The 21,749-nt window shown below is 49.6% G+C and overlaps 1 protein-coding gene across 3 annotated transcripts in view; it reads left to right on the top strand.

Annotated features, from left to right (window-relative positions):
* Positions 1 to 5,577: 5,577 nt before the first annotated feature.
* LOC133761807 (solute carrier family 2, facilitated glucose transporter member 3) overlaps positions 5,578 to 21,749 on the top strand; it is a 95,875-nt gene continuing 79,703 nt past the window's right edge. Inside the window, exons 1-2 of one of the 3 annotated variants that reach the window (XM_062194659.1) lie at positions 5,578 to 5,656; positions 8,747 to 8,824. In XM_062194659.1, coding sequence (XP_062050643.1) covers positions 8,804 to 8,824 — 21 coding nt within the window. In that variant the 5' untranslated portion in view covers positions 5,578 to 5,656; positions 8,747 to 8,803. Of the gene's footprint in view, positions 5,657 to 5,899; positions 5,987 to 8,746; positions 8,825 to 21,552; positions 21,685 to 21,749 lie in introns of those variants that run through there. The other 2 variants (XM_062194660.1, XM_062194658.1) reach the window with 2 other exon arrangements.

Below are 21,749 nucleotides of genomic sequence, written 5' to 3'. Positions count from 1 at the left end.
TGCAAAAAAGAATTTAAATCTATACATAATTTTTTCATAATGCATATTTCCATGAACTTTTTGTAAACTCTTGAGCCATTTTTTCCTAGTTCAGAGTTTTTCTTACACCTGAATTTTAACAGTGCATTAACATTGTCTAAAAACTTCTCTGAACAGGGAACAATGCAAGAAGTTCTCCTGAGTATTGTACCCATTCCCACAGCAAATTCTGCTAGGGCTATTGGTCCAGATTCTGCACCAGGTATTTTCTGCCTATCCAAAGGGATCCTATCTTTTTATGGTTTTCTAGGCCAGGTGGTTTATAGGATCTGTATCATACTGGCTCTTTAGTATCATTATGGCAATAGTTTAAAAGCAAGAACAGGAGCCGGCGCCATGGCTCAACAGGCTAATCCTCTGCCTTGCGTCACCGGCACACCAGGTTCTAGTCCCGGTCGGGGCACCGGATTCTGTCCCGGTTGCCCCTCTTCCAGGCCAGCTTTCTGCTGTGGCCCGGGAGTGCAGTGGAGGATGGCCCAAGTGCTTGGGCCCTGCACCCCATGGGAGACCAGGAGAAGCAACTGGCTCCTGCCTTCGGAACAGCACGGTGCGCCTGCCGTGGCGCGCCAGCCACGGCGGCCATTGGAGGGTGAACCAACGGCAAAAAGGAAGACCTTTCTCTCTGTCTCTCTCTCTCACTGTCCACTCTGCCTGTCAAAAAGTAAAAAAAAAAAAAAAGATTAAAAGCAAGAACAGGAGACAACTGTGTTTGCAATAACAAAAATATCAGGATAATTATTACTAGGTTGTAAATAATTCTAGCATTCTCATGTATGTGTAACTTTGTCAAAAGAGAGGGGAGATGCAAAACATTTTTCAAGAATTGTGTCTGAAAGATGCACTTTGTCCCTAGTAATGTTAAATAAATCATGCAAAACCATACAATAATTTGGTTTTAGGTTAATAGTTACAGACTGTTTTCCCTTTGATAATATCAGATAACCCAAAATAGACATAGTCTGGGATGAGGGGAACCTAGAGCCCAGCACACAGTCTAAGATAGAAAAAGCCATTGTTGTTCCTAATCACAGATCCCAGCTCGGCAGTGTGTAGAGAAGTAGTATCCGGCTTGGGGAGATCGTGAGAAACTGAGTCAGATGGAACCCTGGGCCTTGAGAACGTCCTCACCTTCCTGGAGCTTGGCTGCCTGCCCTCCTGAAACAACTGTAATTATGAACATTTGTTTCATCTCTGGAAGCCCAAGAAACAGTTACAAGGCCCCAGAAGACCAGGAATGTAAGCACCAGGTTACACTGCATTGGGTGTTTATGGAAAGAAGAAAGGAAGGGCAAGGTGTAGGAGGAGGTAAAGGCAAAGCAGCCGTGGTGTACTAGCTGCTGCTCAATCAGGTATTACACCTGTCAGGTGCATCCAGTGGGCACCATTTTGTTGTTGTTTTTTATTTATTTGAAGGGCACAGTGACAGAAGGAGAAGGACCCGGAGTGGGGGGATGCAGAGGGAGTGAGTGAACCTGTACTCCAGTATAGGATGCCGCTGCTGCAAACAGCAGCCTAACCCACTGCACCATAACACCAGCCCCTAGACACCATTTTTAAATAGAAAAGGCTTTAAAGCAGGGGTTTATGTGATTACAAAATAGTTGGGAGTACTGGAGTAACAGGGGCTCTGTGATATCTCGTAAATGGCTTTTAAAATGAGACTGCTAAACTCATCACCCTGGGAGCCTCAGAAGGTGAGCAATCGAGAGTGTGGCTGAGACTGGCATTGTGCTGCAGCAGGTTAAGCAAAAACACAGATTGTTTTTTCCCATGTCATTTATGGGAGCTGGCATTGCGGCGTGGCAGGGGAAGCCACCACCTACGATGCTGACATGCCATATAGATGCCGGTTTGAGACCACCAAGCCACTCCACTTTGGATCTGTCTCCCTGCTAATGTGCCTGGGAAAGCAGTAGAAGACGGACCAAGTGCTTGGGCCCCTGCACCCACATGGGAGACCTGGGAAGAAGCTTGATTTCTGGCCTTGGTCTGGCCCATCCTCAGTCATTGCAGCCATTTGGGCATTTGGGGAGTGAATCAATGGATTGAAGATCTCTGTCTTAGTGTGTGTGTCTTCCTCTCTCTGTGTAACTCTGACTTTCAAATAAATAAATCTTTTTTTTAAAAAAAAAAATGGAGTTTATGGGACCAGTGCTGTGGCATAGCAGATTAAGACACTGCCTGTGGGGGCCAGCATTGTAGTGTAGTGGGCTAAGCCTCCACCTGCTGCTCTGGCATCCTGTACAGGCTCTGGTTCTAGTCCTGGCTGCTCCACTTCTGATCCAGCTCTCTGACTGGTGTGGGAGACCCCGAAAAAGCTCCTGGTACTGGCTTCAGATGGGCCCAGCTCTGGCCGTTGGTAGCCATTTGGGGAGTGAACCAGCATATGGAAGACCTTTCTCTCTGTCTCTCCCTCTCTCTGTAACTCTTCCTCTCAAATAAATAAATAAATAAATATCTTAAAAAAAAAAAAAAAGATACTGCCTGTGTCTCAGGCATCCCATATGGGAGCTAGTTCAAGTTCCAGCTGCCCCACTTCTGATCCAGCTCCCTGCCAATGGGCCTGGGAAAGCAGTGAAGGATGACCTAAGTGCTTGGGTCCCTGTACCCACATGGGAAGCCCTGATGAAGCTCATGGTTCCTGGCTTCAGATTGGCCCAGCCCTGTCTGCTGTGGCCATTTGGGGAGTGAACCAACTGAGGGAAGATCTCTCTCTCTCTCTCTCTCTCTAATTCTTTCAAATAAATAAATATTTTTTTAAAAATGAGTTTAAGGTTGAGTCCTGGCTGCTCCATTTCAAATCCAGCACTCTGCTAATATCCTGGGAAATTAGTGGAAGGTGATCAAAATGCTTAGGCCCCTGCAGCCACTTGGGAGACCCAAAAGAAACTCCTGGCTCCTGGATTCAGATCAGTGCAGCTTCAGCTGTTGATGGCCATATGAGGAGTGAACCAGCAAATGGAAGACCTCTCTCTCTGTCTCTCCATCTCTCTGTAACTCTGCCTCTCAAATAAATAAATAAATATCTATAAAAGAAAAGGGGAGTTGGGTAGAAGAGCTGTTGAACCACACTGCCCATAAAAAATTTTTATAAATGATTTTATTTTGTTGTGAAAAAGTTGAAATCCATGCAGTTTTTAATATAATATGCACTTCCTGTGAGCCTTTTGAAGACCCTTCATATACATGGGTTTCAACATTTTTACACCAAAATAAATTTCTCTTTTAATTTTAGTTTTCCACACACTTAAAAAAAAAGATTTGTCTATGTATTTGAAAGGCAGAGTTAGACAGAGAGCGGGCTCTTCCATTCACTGGGTCACTCACCAGATGGCTGCAATGGCCAGAGCTGTGCTGATCTGAAGTCAGGAGCCAGGAGCTTCTTCCAGGTCTCCCATGTGGGAGACCAAAGACTTGGACCGTCTTCCATTGCTTTCCCAGATGCATTAGCAGAGAGTTGGCTCAGAAGTGGAGTAGCCGAGACTTGAATAGGTATGCTGGCGTTGTCCTAGGTGAAAGCTGTATGTGCTACACCACAGTGCCAGCCCCCCAAATCACATCTGGTCCCATTTCTTAATATTTCATAACAGTGATTAAAGTTCTTGTTTTTGGGGGGGTACCATTTTTTGAAAGACTTATTTATTTGAAAGGCGGAGTGAGAGAGAGAGAAACACAAAGATATATAACTTCAATCCCCTGGTTCATTCCCCAAATGCCTGCAACAACCTTGACTGTGCTGAAACCAGTCAGGGAGGGTCTCCCGTGTGGGTAGCAGAGACCCAAGTACTTGAGCCATCACCTGTTGCCTTCCAGGGTGGGTCAGACGTGGAGACAAGATACAAACTCAGGGCCTCTGATATGGGATGCAGGTGTGCCAAACAGTCTGAACCACTGTGCGAAACACCTATGCCTAAGCCAAAATCTTAAAGCCATCTTGGTTGATTATATCTTTAAAATATATTTAGACTCCAGTGACTCCTCCTTTTAATATTTTTTTAAAGTTTTTTTGAAAGACAGAGGTCTTCCATCTGCTAGTTCTCTTCCTAAATGCCTGCAATAGCTACAGCCAGGCCAGACTGATGGTAGGAGCTAGGAACTCCATCCAATGGCAGGCAGGAACCCAGGAAGTTGGGCCATCATCCACTGCTTCCCAAGCAATTAGCAAGAAACTGGATTGAAAGTCCCAAACAGTGGTTTAACTGGCTGTCCCACAATGCCTGGCCCAGGATTAAATTCTGACTTGAGTTTCAGAGGGGAGAAACCATAATCAAACCAAAGCAGATAACCACAGTCTAGATTTGTGACACCACAGGTTAGTTTTGTTGATTTGGGGCCTTTGTATAAATGGTTCTCCTGTATTCTCCTTTGCAGCTGGTTTCTTTCAGGGTTGTGAGATTCATCCATAAAGCTCCACGTGGCTTCAAGGTCTCCGCTGTCACTGTCATATAATATCCCCCACCATTGTGAATATGCCACGTGTATTTGTCCATTCTCCTTTTACTGGACAGATTATTTCCAGTTTGAATACTGCTGAGATGAACATTCTCATCTGTTTTTCGCTGACCATATAGGATGTACACCCAGGAATTGAATCGTAGGGTAACAGGGTAGGTATATTTCTGCTTTGACAAGTCTTTGGTCAGTTTGTAGCCTCACTGACAATGTGTGAGAGTTGTGGAGGTTCACCTTCTCTCCCACGACTGGCCTTCGCTTTCTTTCTTCTCCCTCCAGACCCTCCACCCCCGTTTTAGCCTCTCTGCTGGGTGTGTCCTGCACCCCCTTTTCACGTGTGTAGGGATCACTGGGATAGCCTCTTTGGGGACGTGGGGTGCAGATCTTTAAAAAGAGATAACTACATCCTTGCCACTGTGCACTCAACCCTTCGCTATGACGGTGAGGGTCCGGGTAACCCCACGTTAGGTCTTGCATTTGGGTCGGGGAAGAGCAATCTCTCCAAAACGCCTTTGTCATCCCTCTGTTGGGGCCTCCCCAGAGGAGTCAGAAGGGGGCTCACTTCACTACTCTGAACCCCAAAACTCTGAAGTCCTTTCCAAGGAGTGGAGAGAAAGACAGCTGGAGGGCGACCATGCAGGGGGAGGGGGAGGCAGGCACTTGTCCTGTTGGCCCTAAAGGCTAAGTCCAGGCTCCGCTTTACCCTGGGAGGCCGCAGGCTCCAATGACTGGGTTTCTGCGGTCCACAGGGGCGCCCTGGCTTCACCTGGCCTAGCCCCAGTCCTCTAAGCATCTGGAGAGTGAACCAGGGGCTGGGAGATCTATGTGTCGGCCTTCTGTCTCTCACATTTTAAAACATTTTATAAAGAAGCAAAAGAGCTACTGGGTCCCTAGGGGCTACCAGGACTGGCCCGCCCCTCGGGGCAAAGCGGGGCGGGCCTGGGGGGGGGGGGGGATGGGGGCGCGTGGAGGCGTGAGGGGCCGGGTATCTCTTAAAGCAGAAACGTTATCACCCCCGCTAACGGCGGCGCTGAGGGCGGTGGGGCCCACCGCTGTTTCCCCGGAAAGGCTCCCCGCTTCCGTTGCAGGAGGACGCCGGAGGGGGCGCCCCGAGGGACCCCAGGCGGCCGGCCGGGGCTCGTCCGTCCGTCCGTTAGGTGTGGAGGTGAGAAGCGGGCTGGGGCCTGGGCGGCAGGACTCTGCTCGGTTGGCGGTGGGCGCACGTCCTGCGAGCGAGCGAGCGGAAGGAAGGAGCGGACTGACCGAGCCACGTCCCGCCGCCCCATCAACGGACCCTTCCCGGTGGAACCCGGGGCTCTTCGCGGCGGCGTGGGGCGTCCTAACGGCTGCGCGGCGCGGCGGCCTGGAGCGCAGCGGGCCGCTGTCCCTGGCGCTCCCGGCGGCGGCCCAGGACCGGCGCGGAGGCGCACGTGGCGCGGGAGACGGGCGGTTGAGCGGCGCTGCGGGAGCCAACCGCACTCTCCCGGTCCGGATGGTGGGTGCGCCGCGCTGTGCCCGGGGCCGGCAGGTGGGGGACCCGAGGACCCGAGCCGGGCTCCGGTGGTGGTGGGAGGGATCCTCGGAGTCGGGCTAGACTGACCAAGGGGACCTGTGGCCCTGGAGAAGGTAGCAAGCGGCCTCGTTAGCATCGGAGAGGGTGTTTGTTGTTCACCGAGCATCCGCGGTGCCCCCAGCCCAGACACGGAGATGGACACACCCTGGCCTCCTGGACCGTGCACATCGCAGGGGAAGAGACAGGCATGAAAATGCATAAATATGTAATAAGATGCCAGACCTGAGGACTCTTAGGGGGAAAACTACACCAGGGCTGGGGGTTGGGGAGCGGAGGGTGCGTTTAGTTGGAGGGGAAGGGATGGGTCTGAGAAGGCCTTTCTGGGGAAGTGGCTTTTGACCTAAGAACTGAAAGCCCTGAGGGAGCCTTGGAAGAAATCCCCAGACCGAGGGAACTAGACTTAAGGAGGAGAGGGGGGCCTGTGCACCAGTGGCGGAAGTGCCAAGCAGATTGCACTGTTAGCTTTGCAGGCTTTGCAAGATGAAAATTGATATGTTCTTGGGAAATGCCAGGCCACTCACTCATCCAGTGCTGGAGTTCTCAGATGCTTTGCCTGAAGCATGCGAGAGAGGGAGTAGGGCCAAGTGCCCTTGGCCCAGTTCAATACATGGACTAAGTTTAGAATTTCCATTGGTTTTCAAAAAGAATTCATCTGAGTTCATTTTACTGGAAACTAAAGAGCATCTGACTTTTTAAGAAAAGTATATTTTAACTTAAAAAGTTGTGGGGTTTGGTTATTATTATTATTATTACTATTATTGGTTTGTTTATTTGCTTTTTCCAAATGAGAAAGACCTAGAAGGCAAGAACTAGCAGGGAGAAAAGTGATGGGGCTGGGGGTGGAAGAGGTAGAAAAAAGGAAAGGTGATAAGGAGAATGTGGAGTGGTCGGGGGTCTCCCAGCCCTTCAACGTGTCCCCTCTTGGCTGGTCCTCAGAACTGCATCCAAATCAGGAGAGCTGTTGGAGGAGGGCAGACACAGACTTGCTAACTGGCTCAAGCAGCGTCCTGACATCTGACTCCCTTGTAGCTCATTGAAATAATTTTATATTTGTTTAAAGATTATTTATTTGAAAGGCAGAGTTACAGAGAGAGAGAGAGAAAGAGAGAGGTCTTCCATCTGCTGGTTCACTGTCTAGATGGCCACAACGGCCAGAGCTGGGCTGATCCGAAGCCAGGAGCTTCCTCTGGGTCTCCCACGCAGGTGCAGGGGCCCAAGGACTTGGGCCATCTTCCACTGCCTTTCCAGGCCACAGCAGAGAGCTGGATCGGAAATGAAGCAGCCGGGACTCAAACCAGTGCCCATATGGGATGCCAGCGCTGAAGGCGGTGGCTTTACCTGCTATGCCACAGGGCTGGCCTCTTTAGTCATTTTAGCTAAAGAGACTGTACAAGGAGATGGCTTGTTTCAAATATTTTTAAATCTGTTTAAATAAGCCATAATAAGTCACAGAATTTTATAACAGCAAGATCACCGACTCTAATCCATGTTTAGTTTGCAGATGAAGAGACTAATGGTTGGTGACAGGGCAGTGACTTACAATAGAGGTTTTTTTTTTTTTTTTAAACCATCCTTTCCCCTTAAAAAACAACTTTATTTATTTATTTGAAAGGCAGAGTTAGAGAGGGAGAAAGAGAGAAAGTTCTTCCATCAGCTGGTTCACTCCCCAAATGTCCACAACGGACAGGGCAGAGGCAGGTGGAAGCCAGGGGCCCGGAACTCCTTCCAGGTCAGCCACGTGGGTGGCAGGAGCCCTGGTACTCGGGCCATCCTCTGCTGCCTTCCCTGGCACATTCTCATGGAGCTGCGTTGGAAACGGAGCAGCCAGGACGTGAACTGTCAGGCCAGCGTGGGATGCCAGCATCCCAGAGGCTTCATTTACAGCGCCATGATGCCAGCCTCATACTTTCCCAGAATCTTTAACGTGATAAAATTCTTCCCACTGGCTACCCAACAGGTGGAAAGAGCTTTGTTGAGGACCCTGGTGCCAAGTTAATCTAAGACATCATTAGGTCTGTAAGAGATTTCACCTTCTTCCACAAGTATGAGGGTACTTCATTTGTGGGAAAATGGAATCAAAAAAGAAGTTTAATTCAATGTGAAACATGTTGAAATCCATGCATAGTTCTTTTGGGCTTTTTTTTGTGTGTGTGTTTGTTTTGCTTTGTTTTGGTAATATGCATTTCCATGAACTTTTGGAAGATTTTTTTTTTTAAGTTTATTTATTTATTTGACAGGTAGAGTTACAGACAGAGAGAGAGAGACAGAGAAAGGTCTTCCTTCCGTTGGTTCACCCCCCCAAGTGGCCACTACGGCTGGTGCACTGCGCCGATCCAAAGCCAGGAGCCAGGTGCTTCCTCCTGGTCTCCCACGCGGGTGCAGGGCCCAAACACTTGGGCCATCCTCCATTGCCTTCCCGGGCCATAGCAGAGAACTGGAGTGGAAGAGGAGCAACTGGGACTAGAACCCAGCGCCCATATGGGATGCCGGCGCCGCAAGCGGATGATTAACCCAGTGAGCCATGGTGCCGGCCCTGGCCCCGGAAGACTTCTTGTATTTGGTGCAATCTCCATTTAGGGTACTAAATCTCCATTTAGGGTACTAAATCACAACCTCTTCTCTCCTGGAGCTTAAGTAGATAATCATAGCAGCGAATAATAACTAGCCAATTACAATTTACAGGAAGCATTACCTTGAAGAGGAATTGGAGGAAGAGTCGGGTCTTAGTATAGCAGAGAAATGGAGGAGAACGACAAGGATGTGAGTATTGAGAACTGTTGGGAGATTAATGTTGAATCGGTTCGTCACGGTTCTGTGGACCATTGTAATGCCTATGGTCTTCCTTGGCTTGTCTTATCTGGGTAATGCGTGGTGAACCCAGGTGGGGGTGGGAGGGTCTGGGGTACACTCCCACGTTCTCGCCATTGGCAGTGACTTAGTATTTACCGTTCACGGTGCTTGGTGCTTCAATATGTATTGCTCAGAGGAGTAGGAATGATAAAATACCCATGTTCAGCATTGTAATTGCAAACAGGCCTCGGTAAAAATTATACATGACTGGTTTCGGAGGAAATTGGACGGGAGCCATGATGTAGGTGTGAGGAGTGATGCCGAGCCCTAGGAATGCGCACGACCACAATGGCTGTGCTTGTGCAGGCGACTCTAGAGGATGCGGGCACCGTGTCTCTCGCCAGTGTGTTGTGATCCAGATCCGCGGGAGGCATCAGGTACGAGCCTGAGGAATGGGGTGGGGAGCGGACAGGCGTCATCTGGCGGTTAGATCACACCTTGCCTGAAGTCCAGGGTTTCCCACGTGGGGCCAGCCTGGAAAGAATTCCGATAAGCTTGTTCCCTGGAAACTCACCCGTGTCTTGCATCTCAGATTTGCATCACAGATTCCACCCCCTCCCCTAATATTGTGAAGGTCACCCTAGGGCCTCGAGCTTCAGGGAAGGAAGCTGTTGTTTTCCCAGAAGCTGTATCTTCTGGGAAGATCTGGAGAGGCCACACGTTTATAAGGGTGATTTGTTGACATGACAGTTGTTTGGAAAGACATTGGAGGAAGCGCTGTCCAGCAAGATCTGAGACACGGAATTCAGTCAAAGACTGATCCCTTCTTGAATGTGTTCGTGGTTTTTTTTGTTTGTTTGTTTATTTGGTTTTTTGTCTTTTTTTCACCAAGAGCAGAGATGCCGTGTCTCTTGCTCACCCCCACTCTCCACCGAGCTCTCCTGGGTGTGGTTTGCCATGTATATTTAATAATTAGATTTTACTACTTAAGACTAGGCATACCTTTGGTTTTCATTTAAAAACTCATTTAAAAATTCTCCCTGGGTTTTATCTAGGCCTCTGATGATGTCCACCTTGTCAGTAAGGTGTCCTATATTATGGTTCTCGTTTTATTTTAAAAGAAGTGTACACCTGTGAAACATTCTAACAGTACAAAAATTGGGAGACGCTATGTTCCTGAATCTGTATATAGGAAATACATGAAATTTGTATACCTTAAATAACATTTTTAAAAAATTAGGGGTCAAAGTCCCCTGAAATTTCATGGGAATTAAGGATAAATAAAAGTTAAAAGTATTTGTTGGTGTTGTTACTGGCAATCAGAACAGTGATTTCACTTTTGACAGGGCCATGTTGACATAAGTAGATACAAATGACTGAAAATGTGTTCAGTTTCATATGAGTAGACAGATCAAGAGGTTCCAAATCCAAGAGGATTAAAGAGAAACACATCACATACAGAGTGGGAAAAATATAGCCCAGATTATCTACCCCGTGGATTCCAGTTCAGGTTCCAGGGGACGTGAGGAAGGAATGCAGAACTGGAAACCAGATGCAAACGCTTGCAGACATCCTTGTTCGCTAGCCTGTGTAACTCTCGGCGGGGCGTGTTGTGAAATCACAGAGAGGGAAAGTGAGACACGCGCGGCGCTCAGACAAATGCTGAAGGGAATCAGCGCGTGCTTTCACGCCAGCGCTCCTCCTGCAGCAGGGCGGTAGGGAGCGCTTGTTCTGGAAGCCTGTGCTGGTCCTCCCTGACTCCTGTATTCGTTCAAAGTTTTCAGATGGCCGTCCTCTGACCTGGCCTGCTGACGCAGCTCCTGTGCTAGTGAAGGTAGTGATAGACTCCGAGAAGAAAACTAAAGCAAAACAAGGGGACAGAAAAAGGAGCGGCAGAAGGGGGAGGAGTTCGCCTGCTCTAAATCGTGTGTGGTCCAGGAAGACTTCTCCAAGGTGCATCTGAGTAAAGCAGAATGACTCCGAGGAGATGTGGGCTGTATGCAAAGGTCCTGAGGAGTGACAGCTGATCAGGGGTCAAGAAACTCTTTGTTAACATGATGGGTTTTGTGGACCACGTGCTTGTGGTCACAGAAGTTTAATGTTATAGCATTAGCGCAGCCATAGACATGATGCAAATAAATATTCATGGCTGCATTGCAATGACACTTTATAAAAATAGGCAGGGGCATGATAGCAAAAGCACAAGCCATAAAAGGGAAAAATTGATCAGTTGGGCCTCATCTGCAAAAGATTCTATGAAGATGGTAAAAGACGGGACACAGAAAATAGTTGGAAACCATATGTCCCCAAAGAACTTGTGTCTACACTTTATAAAGCACTCTGTTTCTAACGATGTGTGCGCACGCATGTATGTATGTATGTATGTATTTTATTTGAAAGGGTGAAAGAGAAAGATGGAGATCTCCTGTTAGCTGGTGCACTCCCCAAATGCCCACAACAACCAGGGATGGGCCAGGTAAGAGCCAGGAGCCCCAACTCGATCCAAGTCTCCCCTGCAGTTGACAGGGACCCAAGTACCTGAGCCGTCACCTGCTGCCTCCCAGGATGCACATTAGCAGCAAGCTGGGATTGGGAACAGAGCCAGGCCTCACCCAACCACTCTAGTTTGGGACACAGGTGTCACAAGCATCATCTTAACTTCTGTGCTAAATGCCCACTCCCATACAATCGATTTTTGGTGAGAGTGCTAAGACCATTAAATAGTGAAAGAACAGTCTTTCAACAGATGATGCAAGCACAGGGCTAGCCATATGCAAAATAATGAAATTGATCCTTTAAGGCCGGCGCCCAGGCCCACTTGGCTAATCCTCTGCCTGCGGCGCCGGCACCCCGGGTTCTAGTCCTGGTTGGGGCGCCGGATTCTGTCCCGGCTGCTCCTCTTCCAGTCCAGCTCTCTGCTGTGTCTCAGGAGTGCAGTGGAGGATGGCCCAAGTGCTTGGGCCCTGCATCCGCATGGGAGACCAGGAGAAGCACCTGGCTCCTGGCTTCGGATCGGAGCAGCACGCCGGCTGTAGAGACCATTTGAGGGAACGGAAGGAAGACCTTTCTCTCTGTCTCTCTCTCTCACTGTCTAACTCTGCCTGTCAAAAAAAAAAAAAAAAAATCCTTCATCTTACACTGTACACAAAAACAAACTGAAAATGGTTCAACAACCTGGGGGCTGATCTTGTAGCACAGTGGGTTAAGCCTAAGCCTCCGATGCTGATGCCGGCATCTCATAAGAGGACCGGTTTGAGTCCCGGCTGCTCCACTTCCAATCCAGCTCCCTGCTAATGCACCTGGGAAAGCAGCAGAAGATAGCCTGAATGCTTGGCTCATGCCACCCACTTGGGAAACCTGGATGGAGTTCTAGGTGCTTGGCCACAGCCACTGTGGTGATCTGGGGAGCAAACCAGTGGACGGAAGATCTCTGTCTCTCCCGCTCTCTGTAACTCTGCCTTTCAAATAAATAAATAAATAGAAATCATCCTTTAAAAATGTTTACAGAGGGGCAGGCATTAAGCCCACTGGTTACGTTACCTCCCCTCATCACAGCGCGTGGGCTTGACTCTGCTCCAGCTCCTGATGCCAGCTTCCTGCTAACGCAGACCCCTTGGAAGCCACAGTAATGGCTCAACTTGTTGGGCTCCTGCCACCCACATGGGAGACCCTGATCGTGGTCGCAGCTCCTGGCCCGTCCTCCACCAAGCCCTGGCCACTGGCAGACATCTGGGGAGTGAGCCAGCAGATGAGCACTCTCTGTCTCTCAAATAGCTTTTTAAAAAATACTTAAAGGATGGAAATGCTGAGTAACCTGATTTGGTCACCACGTATTGAATACGTGTGTCAAATCACCACATTATACTTCTTGAATGGGTATAACTAAAATAATAATTAAAAAAACTTTTAAAAAGCTTGGGAGGGGGCCCGGCACCGTGGCTCACTTGGTTAATCCTCCGCCTGCGGCGCTGGCATTACATATGGGCACTGTGTTCTAGTCCTGGCTGCTCCTCCTCCAGTCTAGCTCTCTGCTGTGGCCCGGGAGGGCAGTGGAGGATGGCCCAAGTGCTTGGGCGTCTGCACCTGTGTGGGAGACCGGGAGGAAGCACCTGGCTCCTGGCTTCGGATCGGTGCAGCCCCGGCTGTAGCGGCCATTTTGGGGGGTGAACCAATGGAAGGAAGACCTTTCTCTCTCTCTCTCTCTCTCACTGTGTGGAGGATGGCCCAAGTGCTTGGGCGCCTGCACCCGCGTGGGAGACCAGGAAAAAGTACCTGGCTCCTGGCTTCGGATCGGCGCAGCTCTGGCAATTGGCGGCCATCTGGGGAGTGAACCATCAGATGGAAGACCTCTCTCTCTCTCTCTCTCTCCCCCTCTGCCTCTCCTCTCTCTGTGTAACTCTGACTTTCAAAAAAAAAAAAGCTTGGGAGGGGCCAGCACTGTGGCACAGCGGGTTAACACCCTGGCCTGCAGCACCGGCATCCCATGTGGGCACTGGTTCGAGTCCCGGCTGCTCCACTTCTGATCCAGCTCTCTGCTGGATCACACCTGGGAAAGCAGTAGAAGTTGGCCCAAGTCCTTGGGCCTCTGCACCTGCATGAGAGACCCGGAAGAAGCTCCTGGCTCCTGGCTTCTGGCTTCGGATCGGCACAGCTCCGGCCATGTGGCCATCTAGGGAGTGAACCAATGGATGGAAGACCCCTCTCTCTTCCTCTGCCTCTCTTCTCTCTCTGTAACTCTTTCAAATAAATGAATAGATCTTTGAAAAAAATTAAAAAATAAAAGATTGGGAATGGGAGCTTGCTATGGCAAAGCAGGGACTTATATCTAGAATCTATGAAGGACTATTATAATTCATGAATAAAAATACAAACAACCCAATTAAAAATAAAGATTCTAAGTAGGCATTTCTCAGGAGAATCAGTCATAAAAAGCCATGTATTACTCCATTTGTGTAGCATGTCTAGAATAGGGACATCCACAGAGGTGGGAAGTAGATGTGGTTGCACAGCTCTGACTATACTAAAAATCACTGAATTGTACACTTTTTTAATTTTTTTTTTTTTGACAGGCAGAGTGGATAGTGAGAGAGAGAGACAGAGAGAAAGGTCTTCCTTTTTGCTGTTGGTTCACCCTCCAATGGCCGCAGTTTGTCGCGCTGATCCGAAGCTAGGAGCCAGGAGCCAGGTGCTTCTCCTGGTCTCCCATGCGGGTGTAGGGCCCAAGCACTTGGGCCATCCTCCACTGCCTTCCCAGGCCATAGCAGAGAGCTGGCCTGGAAGAGGGGCAACCGAGATAGAATCTGGCGCCCCAACCGGGACTAGAACCCGGTGTGCCGGCCCCGCAAGGCAGAGGATTAACCTGTTAAGCCACGGCACCGGCCCTGAATTGTACACTTTAAAAGGTGCATGGTATGCTGTGTGAGCTGTATTTCACTGCAGCTTTATTTAAAAATGAAATGGGCAAAATATATGAACAAGTATGTCTTTTTTTAAGATTTATTTATTTATTTGAAAGTCAGAGTTATACAGAGAGAGAAGGAGAGGCAGAGAGAGAGAGAGGTCTTCCATCCACTGGTTCACTTCCCAAATGGCCACAATGGCAGGAGCTGTGCCTATCCGAAGCCAGGGGCCCAAGGACTTGGGCCATCCTCTATTGCTTTCCCAGGCCAGAACAGAGTTGGATCGGAAGTGGAGCAGCCTGGACTCGAACCGGTGCCCATATGGGATGCTGGCACTGCAGGCAGTGGCTTTACTCACAACACCACAACGCTGGCCCCACAAACAGGTATTTCACTGCTAGCTGGCAAATAAGCACATGGAAAGATGCTCAACATCATTAGCCACTGGGGAAATAGAAACTAAAACCATCATGATATCAGCACATCCTTATCAGACTGGCTAAAATGAAAAATACTGGCAGCACCAATTGTTGGTGAAATGCAGACGGCATAGGTCATCCACCCATTAAAATGGTACAGTCACTCTGATAAATACAACAGCTTTCCTTTATTTTTTTGATAGGCAGAGTGGACAGTGAGAGACAGAGAGAAAGGTCTTCCTTTCTTCCTCCAATGGCCACCGCGGCCGGTGCGCTGCGGCTGGCGCACCACGCTGATCCGAAGGCAGGAACCAGGTGCTTCTCCTGGTCTCCCGTGGGGTACAGGGCCCAAGCACTTGGGCCATCCTCCACTGCACTCCCGGGCCACAGCAGAGAGCTGGCCTGGAACAGGGGTAACCGGGAGAGGATCGGTGCCCCCACCGGGACTAGAACCCGGTGTGCCGGCGCCGCAAGGCGGAGGATTAGCCTATTGAGCCACGGTGCCGGCTGACAGCTTCCACACAAAACTAAACTTGTACCAACAACACGATTCAGCACTTGCCGATACGTGTACAGGCCTGTAGAAAACCTCCACATGAGTGCTGATAGCAGCTTTATTTGTCATAGTCAAAAACCGTAAATACCCAGATGTCATTTCTCAAGTGACTGTGGTACATCTGTACCATAGAACACTATTCAGCAATCAGAAGGAATGAGCTACTGATACACATAACAGCTTGGCTGTCTCTCCGGGCCATCATAATGAATGAAAGGAGACCATCTCTGAAGGTGATTGTATGATCCTACTCAGGGCATTTGTACAATGACAAAACTATAAGGACAGAGGCAGACAGTGATTGCCAGTGGGTAGGGCTGGGGGAGAGACAACTGGCTTCAAAAGGGAGGCATAATCGGGCCTTCTGATGGAACTGTGTTTTCACTGTTATGGCGGCCCTGTGGATCTACATGTGATAGTACTGCATACACGTAAATAATACATACGTGCAGATGGGTGGACGTAGAACAGAATCTGAGTGGCTGGGTTACATCAGTATCAGTTTCCTGCTTGCAGTATTGTACTGTGTTATGCAAATGCTGCTATTAGAGGAGGTGAATTTAAGAGCATATAGGGTTGCTGTATCATTTCTTCAACCACAAGTCAACCTATAATTATCTCAAATAGCGGGGTGGGCATTGGGTACCTCAGTAAGGATGCCGTGTGGGATGACTGCATCCCATATCAGAGTGCCTGGGTTCGAGCCCTGCTTCTTTTCTCAATTCCAGCTTCCTGCTAATGTGCACCCTGGCAGGCAGTGGTGATGACTGAGGTAGGCGGGTTCCTGCCACCCACGTGGAGATCTGGATGGAGTTCCAGGCTCCCCAAGCTGTGGCTATTGTGGGCATTTGGAGAGTGAACCAGCATATGTCTCTCTCGCGCTCGCTCTTGCTCTCGCTCTTTCTGTCTTTCATGTAAAAAATATTAACACTGTTTTTTCAAAGTTAGGGAAAACAAACCGAGCCACATTTGCAGTTTGCCTGCTGGATTCAAAAGCAGCAGTGAGGGAGCATGGTACACCAAGGAGAAGAGTGACTGGAAGTGGGGCTGGGGAGGCGGCCGAAAGCCGGATCCTGCAGAACCTAGCATTTCAGGATGAGGGGCTTCAGATTTTACTGCAAATATGATAAAAGGCCATTGGAGAGGTTTTGACTAGGGGGACATGAAGTCAGATTTATGTTTCATTTGTTCTTTTTTTTACTTTATTTATTTGAAAGGCAGATTTACAGAGAGGCAGAAGCAGAGAGAGGGAGAGGTCTTCCATCTGCTGGTTCACTCCTCAAATGGCTGCAACAGCTGGAGCTGGGCCGATCTGAAGCCAGGAGCCTCCCCAGGTCTCCCACGTGGGTGCAGGGGCCCAAGGACTTGGGCCATCTTCCACTGTTATCTCAGGCAACAGCAGAGAGCTGGATCAAAAGAGGAGCAGCCGGGACTAGAACTGGCGCCCATATGGGATGCCGGCACTCCAGGCCAGGGCTTTAACCTGCTGCGCCACAGCACCGGCCCCAGATTTATGTTTTTTTTTGTTTTTTTGTTTTTTTTTTTTTGTTTTTGTTTTTAAGATTTATTTATTTATTTGAAAGTCAGAGTTACACAGAGAGAGGAGAGGCAGAAAGAGAGAGGTCTTCTGTCCGATGGTTCACTCCCCAGATGGCTGCTCTGGCTGGAGCTGCGACGATCCGAAGCCAGGAACCAGGAGCTTCTTCCAGGTCTCCCACATGAGTGCAGGGGCCCAAGGACTTGGGCCATCTTCTACTGCTTTCCCAGGCCGTAGCAGAGAGCTGGATCAGAAGACAAGCAGCCAGGACTCGAACTGGCGCCCACATGGGATGCCAGCGCTTCAGGCCGGGGCATTAACCCGCTGTGCCACAGCGCTGGCCTCCAGAGTTTTGTTTCTAAGAGATTACCTTTGCTGTTGGTTGGAGAACGGACTTCATGGGGCAGATGAAGATGCCGAGAGATGAATTATTGGCTGTGGTAGAAATCCTGGTAGAGATGAGAGTAACTCGGGCAAGTGTGACAAAAGTAGTTAGATTCAGCAGGCAGGAAGTGCTAATGAATAGTACCTTGATACCCACCACCCTGCTTAAGATACAGGATCTTGGATGAGGCTAGCATTGTGTTATAACAGATTAAGCCACCCAGCATCCCATGTGGGCACCAGTCAAGTCCCAGGTGCTCCACTTCCAATCCAGCTCCCTGTTAATGGCCTGGGAAAGCAGTGGAAGATGCCCAAGTCCATAGGCCCCTGCACCCACATGGGAGTCCTGGAAGAAATTCTTGGCTCCTGGCTTTGGCCTAGCCCAGCCCCTGTCTTTGCAGCCATCTGGGGAATGAACCATTGGGTGGAAGATTGATTTCTCTATCTATCTCTCCCCCCCACCACCCTTTCTCTGTAACTTTCAAATAAATAAAGTGACTCTTTAATAAATAAATAGAATCTTGAGCGAGCATTGTAGCAAAGCTCATCCCATATCAGACAGTTCAAGTCCCAGCTGTCCCACTCCTGATGCAACTTCCTGTTGATGCATCCTGGGAGGCAGCAAATGATGTCTTAAGTGCTGGTTGGGTCCCTGACACCCACATGGGACACCTGCATGGAGTTCCTGGCTCCTGACTTTGGCCTGGCCCAGCCCTGGCTGTACGAGCATTTTAGGGGGTGGAACGGCAGACAGAACACCTCTGTCCGTGTCTGTCTGTCACTCTGCCTTTCAACTACAAGACAACAGATAAACATTTTTTAAAAGAAGAAACAGAATATTAACAGGTATTAGAAGATTCTTCTCGGGCCGGCGCCGCGGCTCACTAGGCTAATCCTCCGCCTTGCGGCGCTGGCACACCGGGTTCTAGTCCCGGTCGGGGCACTGATCCTGTCCCGGTTGCCCCTGTTCCAGGCCAGCTCTCTGCTGTGGCCAGGGAGTGCAGTGGAGGATGGCCCAGGTCCTTGGGCTCTGTACCCCATGGGAGACCAGGGGAAGCACCTGGCTCCTGCATTCGTTTCAGCGCGGTGCGCCAGCTGCAGCGTGCCAACCGCGGCGGCCATTGGAGGGTGAACCAACAGCAAAAAGGAAGACCTTTCTCTCTATCTCTCTCTCTCACTGTCCACTCTGCCTGTCAAAAAAAAAAAAAGAAGAAGAAGATTCTTCTCAAGGTTCTCACTATCCCAGTAGCACCCACTTTATTTTGTTTATCTTAAAGGAAAATCTTATTAAAAGATATGATGGAGTGGATCTAGCAGAAAGTGAAAATTTGACGACATAACTGAATTACTTTCAGAACAAAGTTCTTGAGTAGGAAGGAAAAGAAAGCAGATCTCCAGTGTATGGGGCTGGCCTTAAGGGAGGGAGAGGAGGCAGTTCATTCATTTTAACAGGAGGGAAGCTGGGTGTGTGGATACTGATACAGTTAAACTGCCAGGTTTGGTAGTGGAGGAGGAAGATGAGGAATTTCTCTTCTTTTGCTTTTTTTTTTTTTTCCTAAATTTTCCCCCCATAAACCTTTTTAAAAACATTTTTGAAGATTTATTTATTTATTTGAAAGTCAGAGTTACACAGAGGAAGAAGGAGAGGCAGAGAGAGAGCTCTTCCGCAACAGCCGGAGCTGTACTGATCGGAAGCCAGGAGCCCTCTCTGGGTCTTCCCATGTGGGTGCAAGGGCCCAAGGACTTGGGCCATCTTCTACTGCTTTCCTAGGCCATAGCAGAAAGCTGGATTGGAAGTGGAGCAGCTGGGCCTCGAACCAGTGCCCATATGGGATGCGGGCACTGCAGACGGTGGCTTTACCTGCTACACCACAGCACTGGCCCCAAGAACCCTTTTATTAAGGTATACAAACTTCATGCATTTCATAAATACAACTTTAGGAACTTAGTGATTCTTCCCACCCTACCTGTACTCCACCCTTCTTCCTCCTCCCTCTCCTATTCCCATTCTTATTTTTTACTAAGATCTATTTTCAATTATCTTTAAACATGTAAGATTCTATACTAAGTAGAGTTCAACAAATAGTATGAAAAAAAAAAAAAAACTGTTCCCCAACAGTTTTTTTATTTCTCTTTTGATTTCTTCTGTGGTCCACTGTTCATTCAAGAACATGTTGTTCAGATTGATTTACTTAATTGAAAGGTAGAGTAATAGAGAGAGAGGTTAGGCAGAGGGAGAGAGATCTTCCATCTGCCCGTTCACTCCCGAAAGGGCCACAATGACCATTGTGGGCCAAGCTGGAGCCAGAAGCTCCATCCAGGTCATCTTGGGGCCATCTTGTGCTGCCTTTGCACAAAAGGCAAGCAGGACTTGAACCAATACTGCAGTACGGGTTGCAAGCTGCAGCTTAACCTGCTGCACCACAGCACCACTCCCTGCTTCTGTTCTTTCTGTGGAACAGTAGTTAACTAGGATCTTGGAGATTTAGTGGAAAGGAATAGATGAGAAATTGTTGCCTTGGAGAGTAAGCAGTGGGGCTGATATTGTGGCACAGCCACCACCTGCAGTGCCAGCGTCCCATACCAGAGCACGGGTTCGAGTCCCCGCTACACCAAATCCACTTCTCTGTTGATGTGCTTGGGCCCCTGCCACCCACATGGAAGACCCAAATGGAGTTCCAGGCTCCTGGCCAGGGCCATCTGGGGAGTGAACCGGGGGATAGAAGATCTCTGTCTCTTCCTCTGTCACTCTACCTTTCAAATAAATAACTCTTTTAAAAAATAACAAGGGGTGAAATGATTTGCAGAGCAGTGTGGAGAGCCCACTTGAGAGTACATCTTCATTTTCTTTTTTTTTTTTTGACAGGCAGAGTGGATAGTGAGAGAGACAGAGAGAAAGGTCTTCCTTTTGCCGTTGGTTCACCCTCCAATGGCCGCTGTGGCCGGCGCATCTCGCTGATCCGAAGCTAGGAGCCAGGAGCCAGGTCTTCTCCTGGTCTCCCATGCAGGTGCAGGGCCCAAGCACTTGGGCCATCCTCCACTGCCTTCCCGGGCCATAGCAGAGAGCTGGCCTGGAAGAGGGGCAACCGGGATAGAATCCGGCGCCCCGAACGGGACTAGAACCTGGTGTGCCGGCCCTGCAAGGCAGAGGATTAGCCTGTTAAGCCACGGCGCTGGCCCATCTTCATTTTCATTTAAGATGACCTTGAGTGGTTTTGGGTTTTTCTCAGCTGTGTTTATTTAGTGAGTGAGTGCCAGCAAGTACAGTCAGTAGAGCTGGGTTTGACCAAGGGTTAAAGTTTGTCCAGGGAATACAGCAGGAGCCCAGGAAATGCCAGGGAGTTGCAGGTTTAGGCAAGGGACTGTTTAAAGTGATACATCAGGCCAGCGCTGTGGCTTAACAGGCTAATCCTCTGCCTTGTGGCGCCGGCACACCGGGTTCTAGTCCCGGTTGGGGCGCCGGATTCTATCCCGGTTGCCCCTCTTCCAGGCCAGCTCTCTGCTGTGGCCCGGGAGTGCAGTGGAGGATGGCCCAAGTCCTTGGGCCCTGCACCCGAATGGGAGACCAGGAGAAGCACCTGGCTCCTGGCTTCGGATCAGTGAGATGCGCCGGCCGCAGCAGCCATTGGAGGGTGAACCAACCAACGGCAAAAAGGAAGACCTTTCTTTCTGTCTCTCTCTCTTACTATCCACTCTGCCTCTCAAAAAAAAAAAAGATACATCAGAAAAGTTATGTTAGGAGAGCGGGAAAGGAAAGGAAAAACAGGAATAATGACGGGCAGTGAAAACTTGGTAGGGTTAATAGTTTAGAGATTCTACTGTCAAGAAGTTTTTGGAGAGAGAGTGATGGTCAGTGTGAGAGGCAGGAAGCAGAGGTTTGGAAGGGGTGGGGCTGTTGCATTTTCTATTAATGACCAGGTCTAGGCTGTTCCCATGGAAACAAGTGACTGGTGGGCTGGAAAATGAGATGATTGGAAATGAGTGGCCCTGCCAGTTAGAATGATGACATGTCCTTGGAGGAGCCGTCTCCAGGGATGACGGAGTGACCAGAAATGACGATATAGGGGTGGTGCAACTCCAGAGAATGAATCAGGGGCCGGCACCCCGTCGGAGCGCTGGTTCCACTTCCCGTGCAGCTCCCTGCCAAGGCGCTGGGAAAGCCGTGGAAGACCTGAGTGCCTGGGCCCCTGCCTGCAGGTGGGGAGCTGGGACGGAGTCCCTGGCTCCCGGCCATTTCGCCATTTGGAAGATCTCTCCCCTCCTCACCACCTGCTCTATGTAACTCGGCCTTTCAAACAGATACATAGATAGATCATTTTAAAAATGAATCCGGTTTTTAAGTCTCGGGGTGATGAGGGGTGAGAAGTGGCGTGCACCCCGAGGACGGGCCCGTGGGTCTTTCTGCGGGATGAGCCGCAATGCCGCGGTGGGCAGTGAGAGCCCCGGGCGCTTCCGGAGGAGTGAGCAGCGCGAGGCGGGTCGTGGGGAGAGTGGCACCTACCGAAGAGAATCTGGGGAGAAAGCGGTGTGCTAAGGTAACTGCAGGCTGGGAAGCCGCCGAGCGCGGCCCTCAGCGGGCGCTGTGGCCGCGGTGCCCGCG

This window comes from Lepus europaeus, chromosome 6 (genome assembly GCF_033115175.1).
Source record: "Lepus europaeus isolate LE1 chromosome 6, mLepTim1.pri, whole genome shotgun sequence".
Classification (NCBI taxonomy): domain Eukaryota; kingdom Metazoa; phylum Chordata; class Mammalia; order Lagomorpha; family Leporidae; genus Lepus; species Lepus europaeus.
This window is presented reverse-complemented; position numbering and strand designations above follow the sequence as displayed.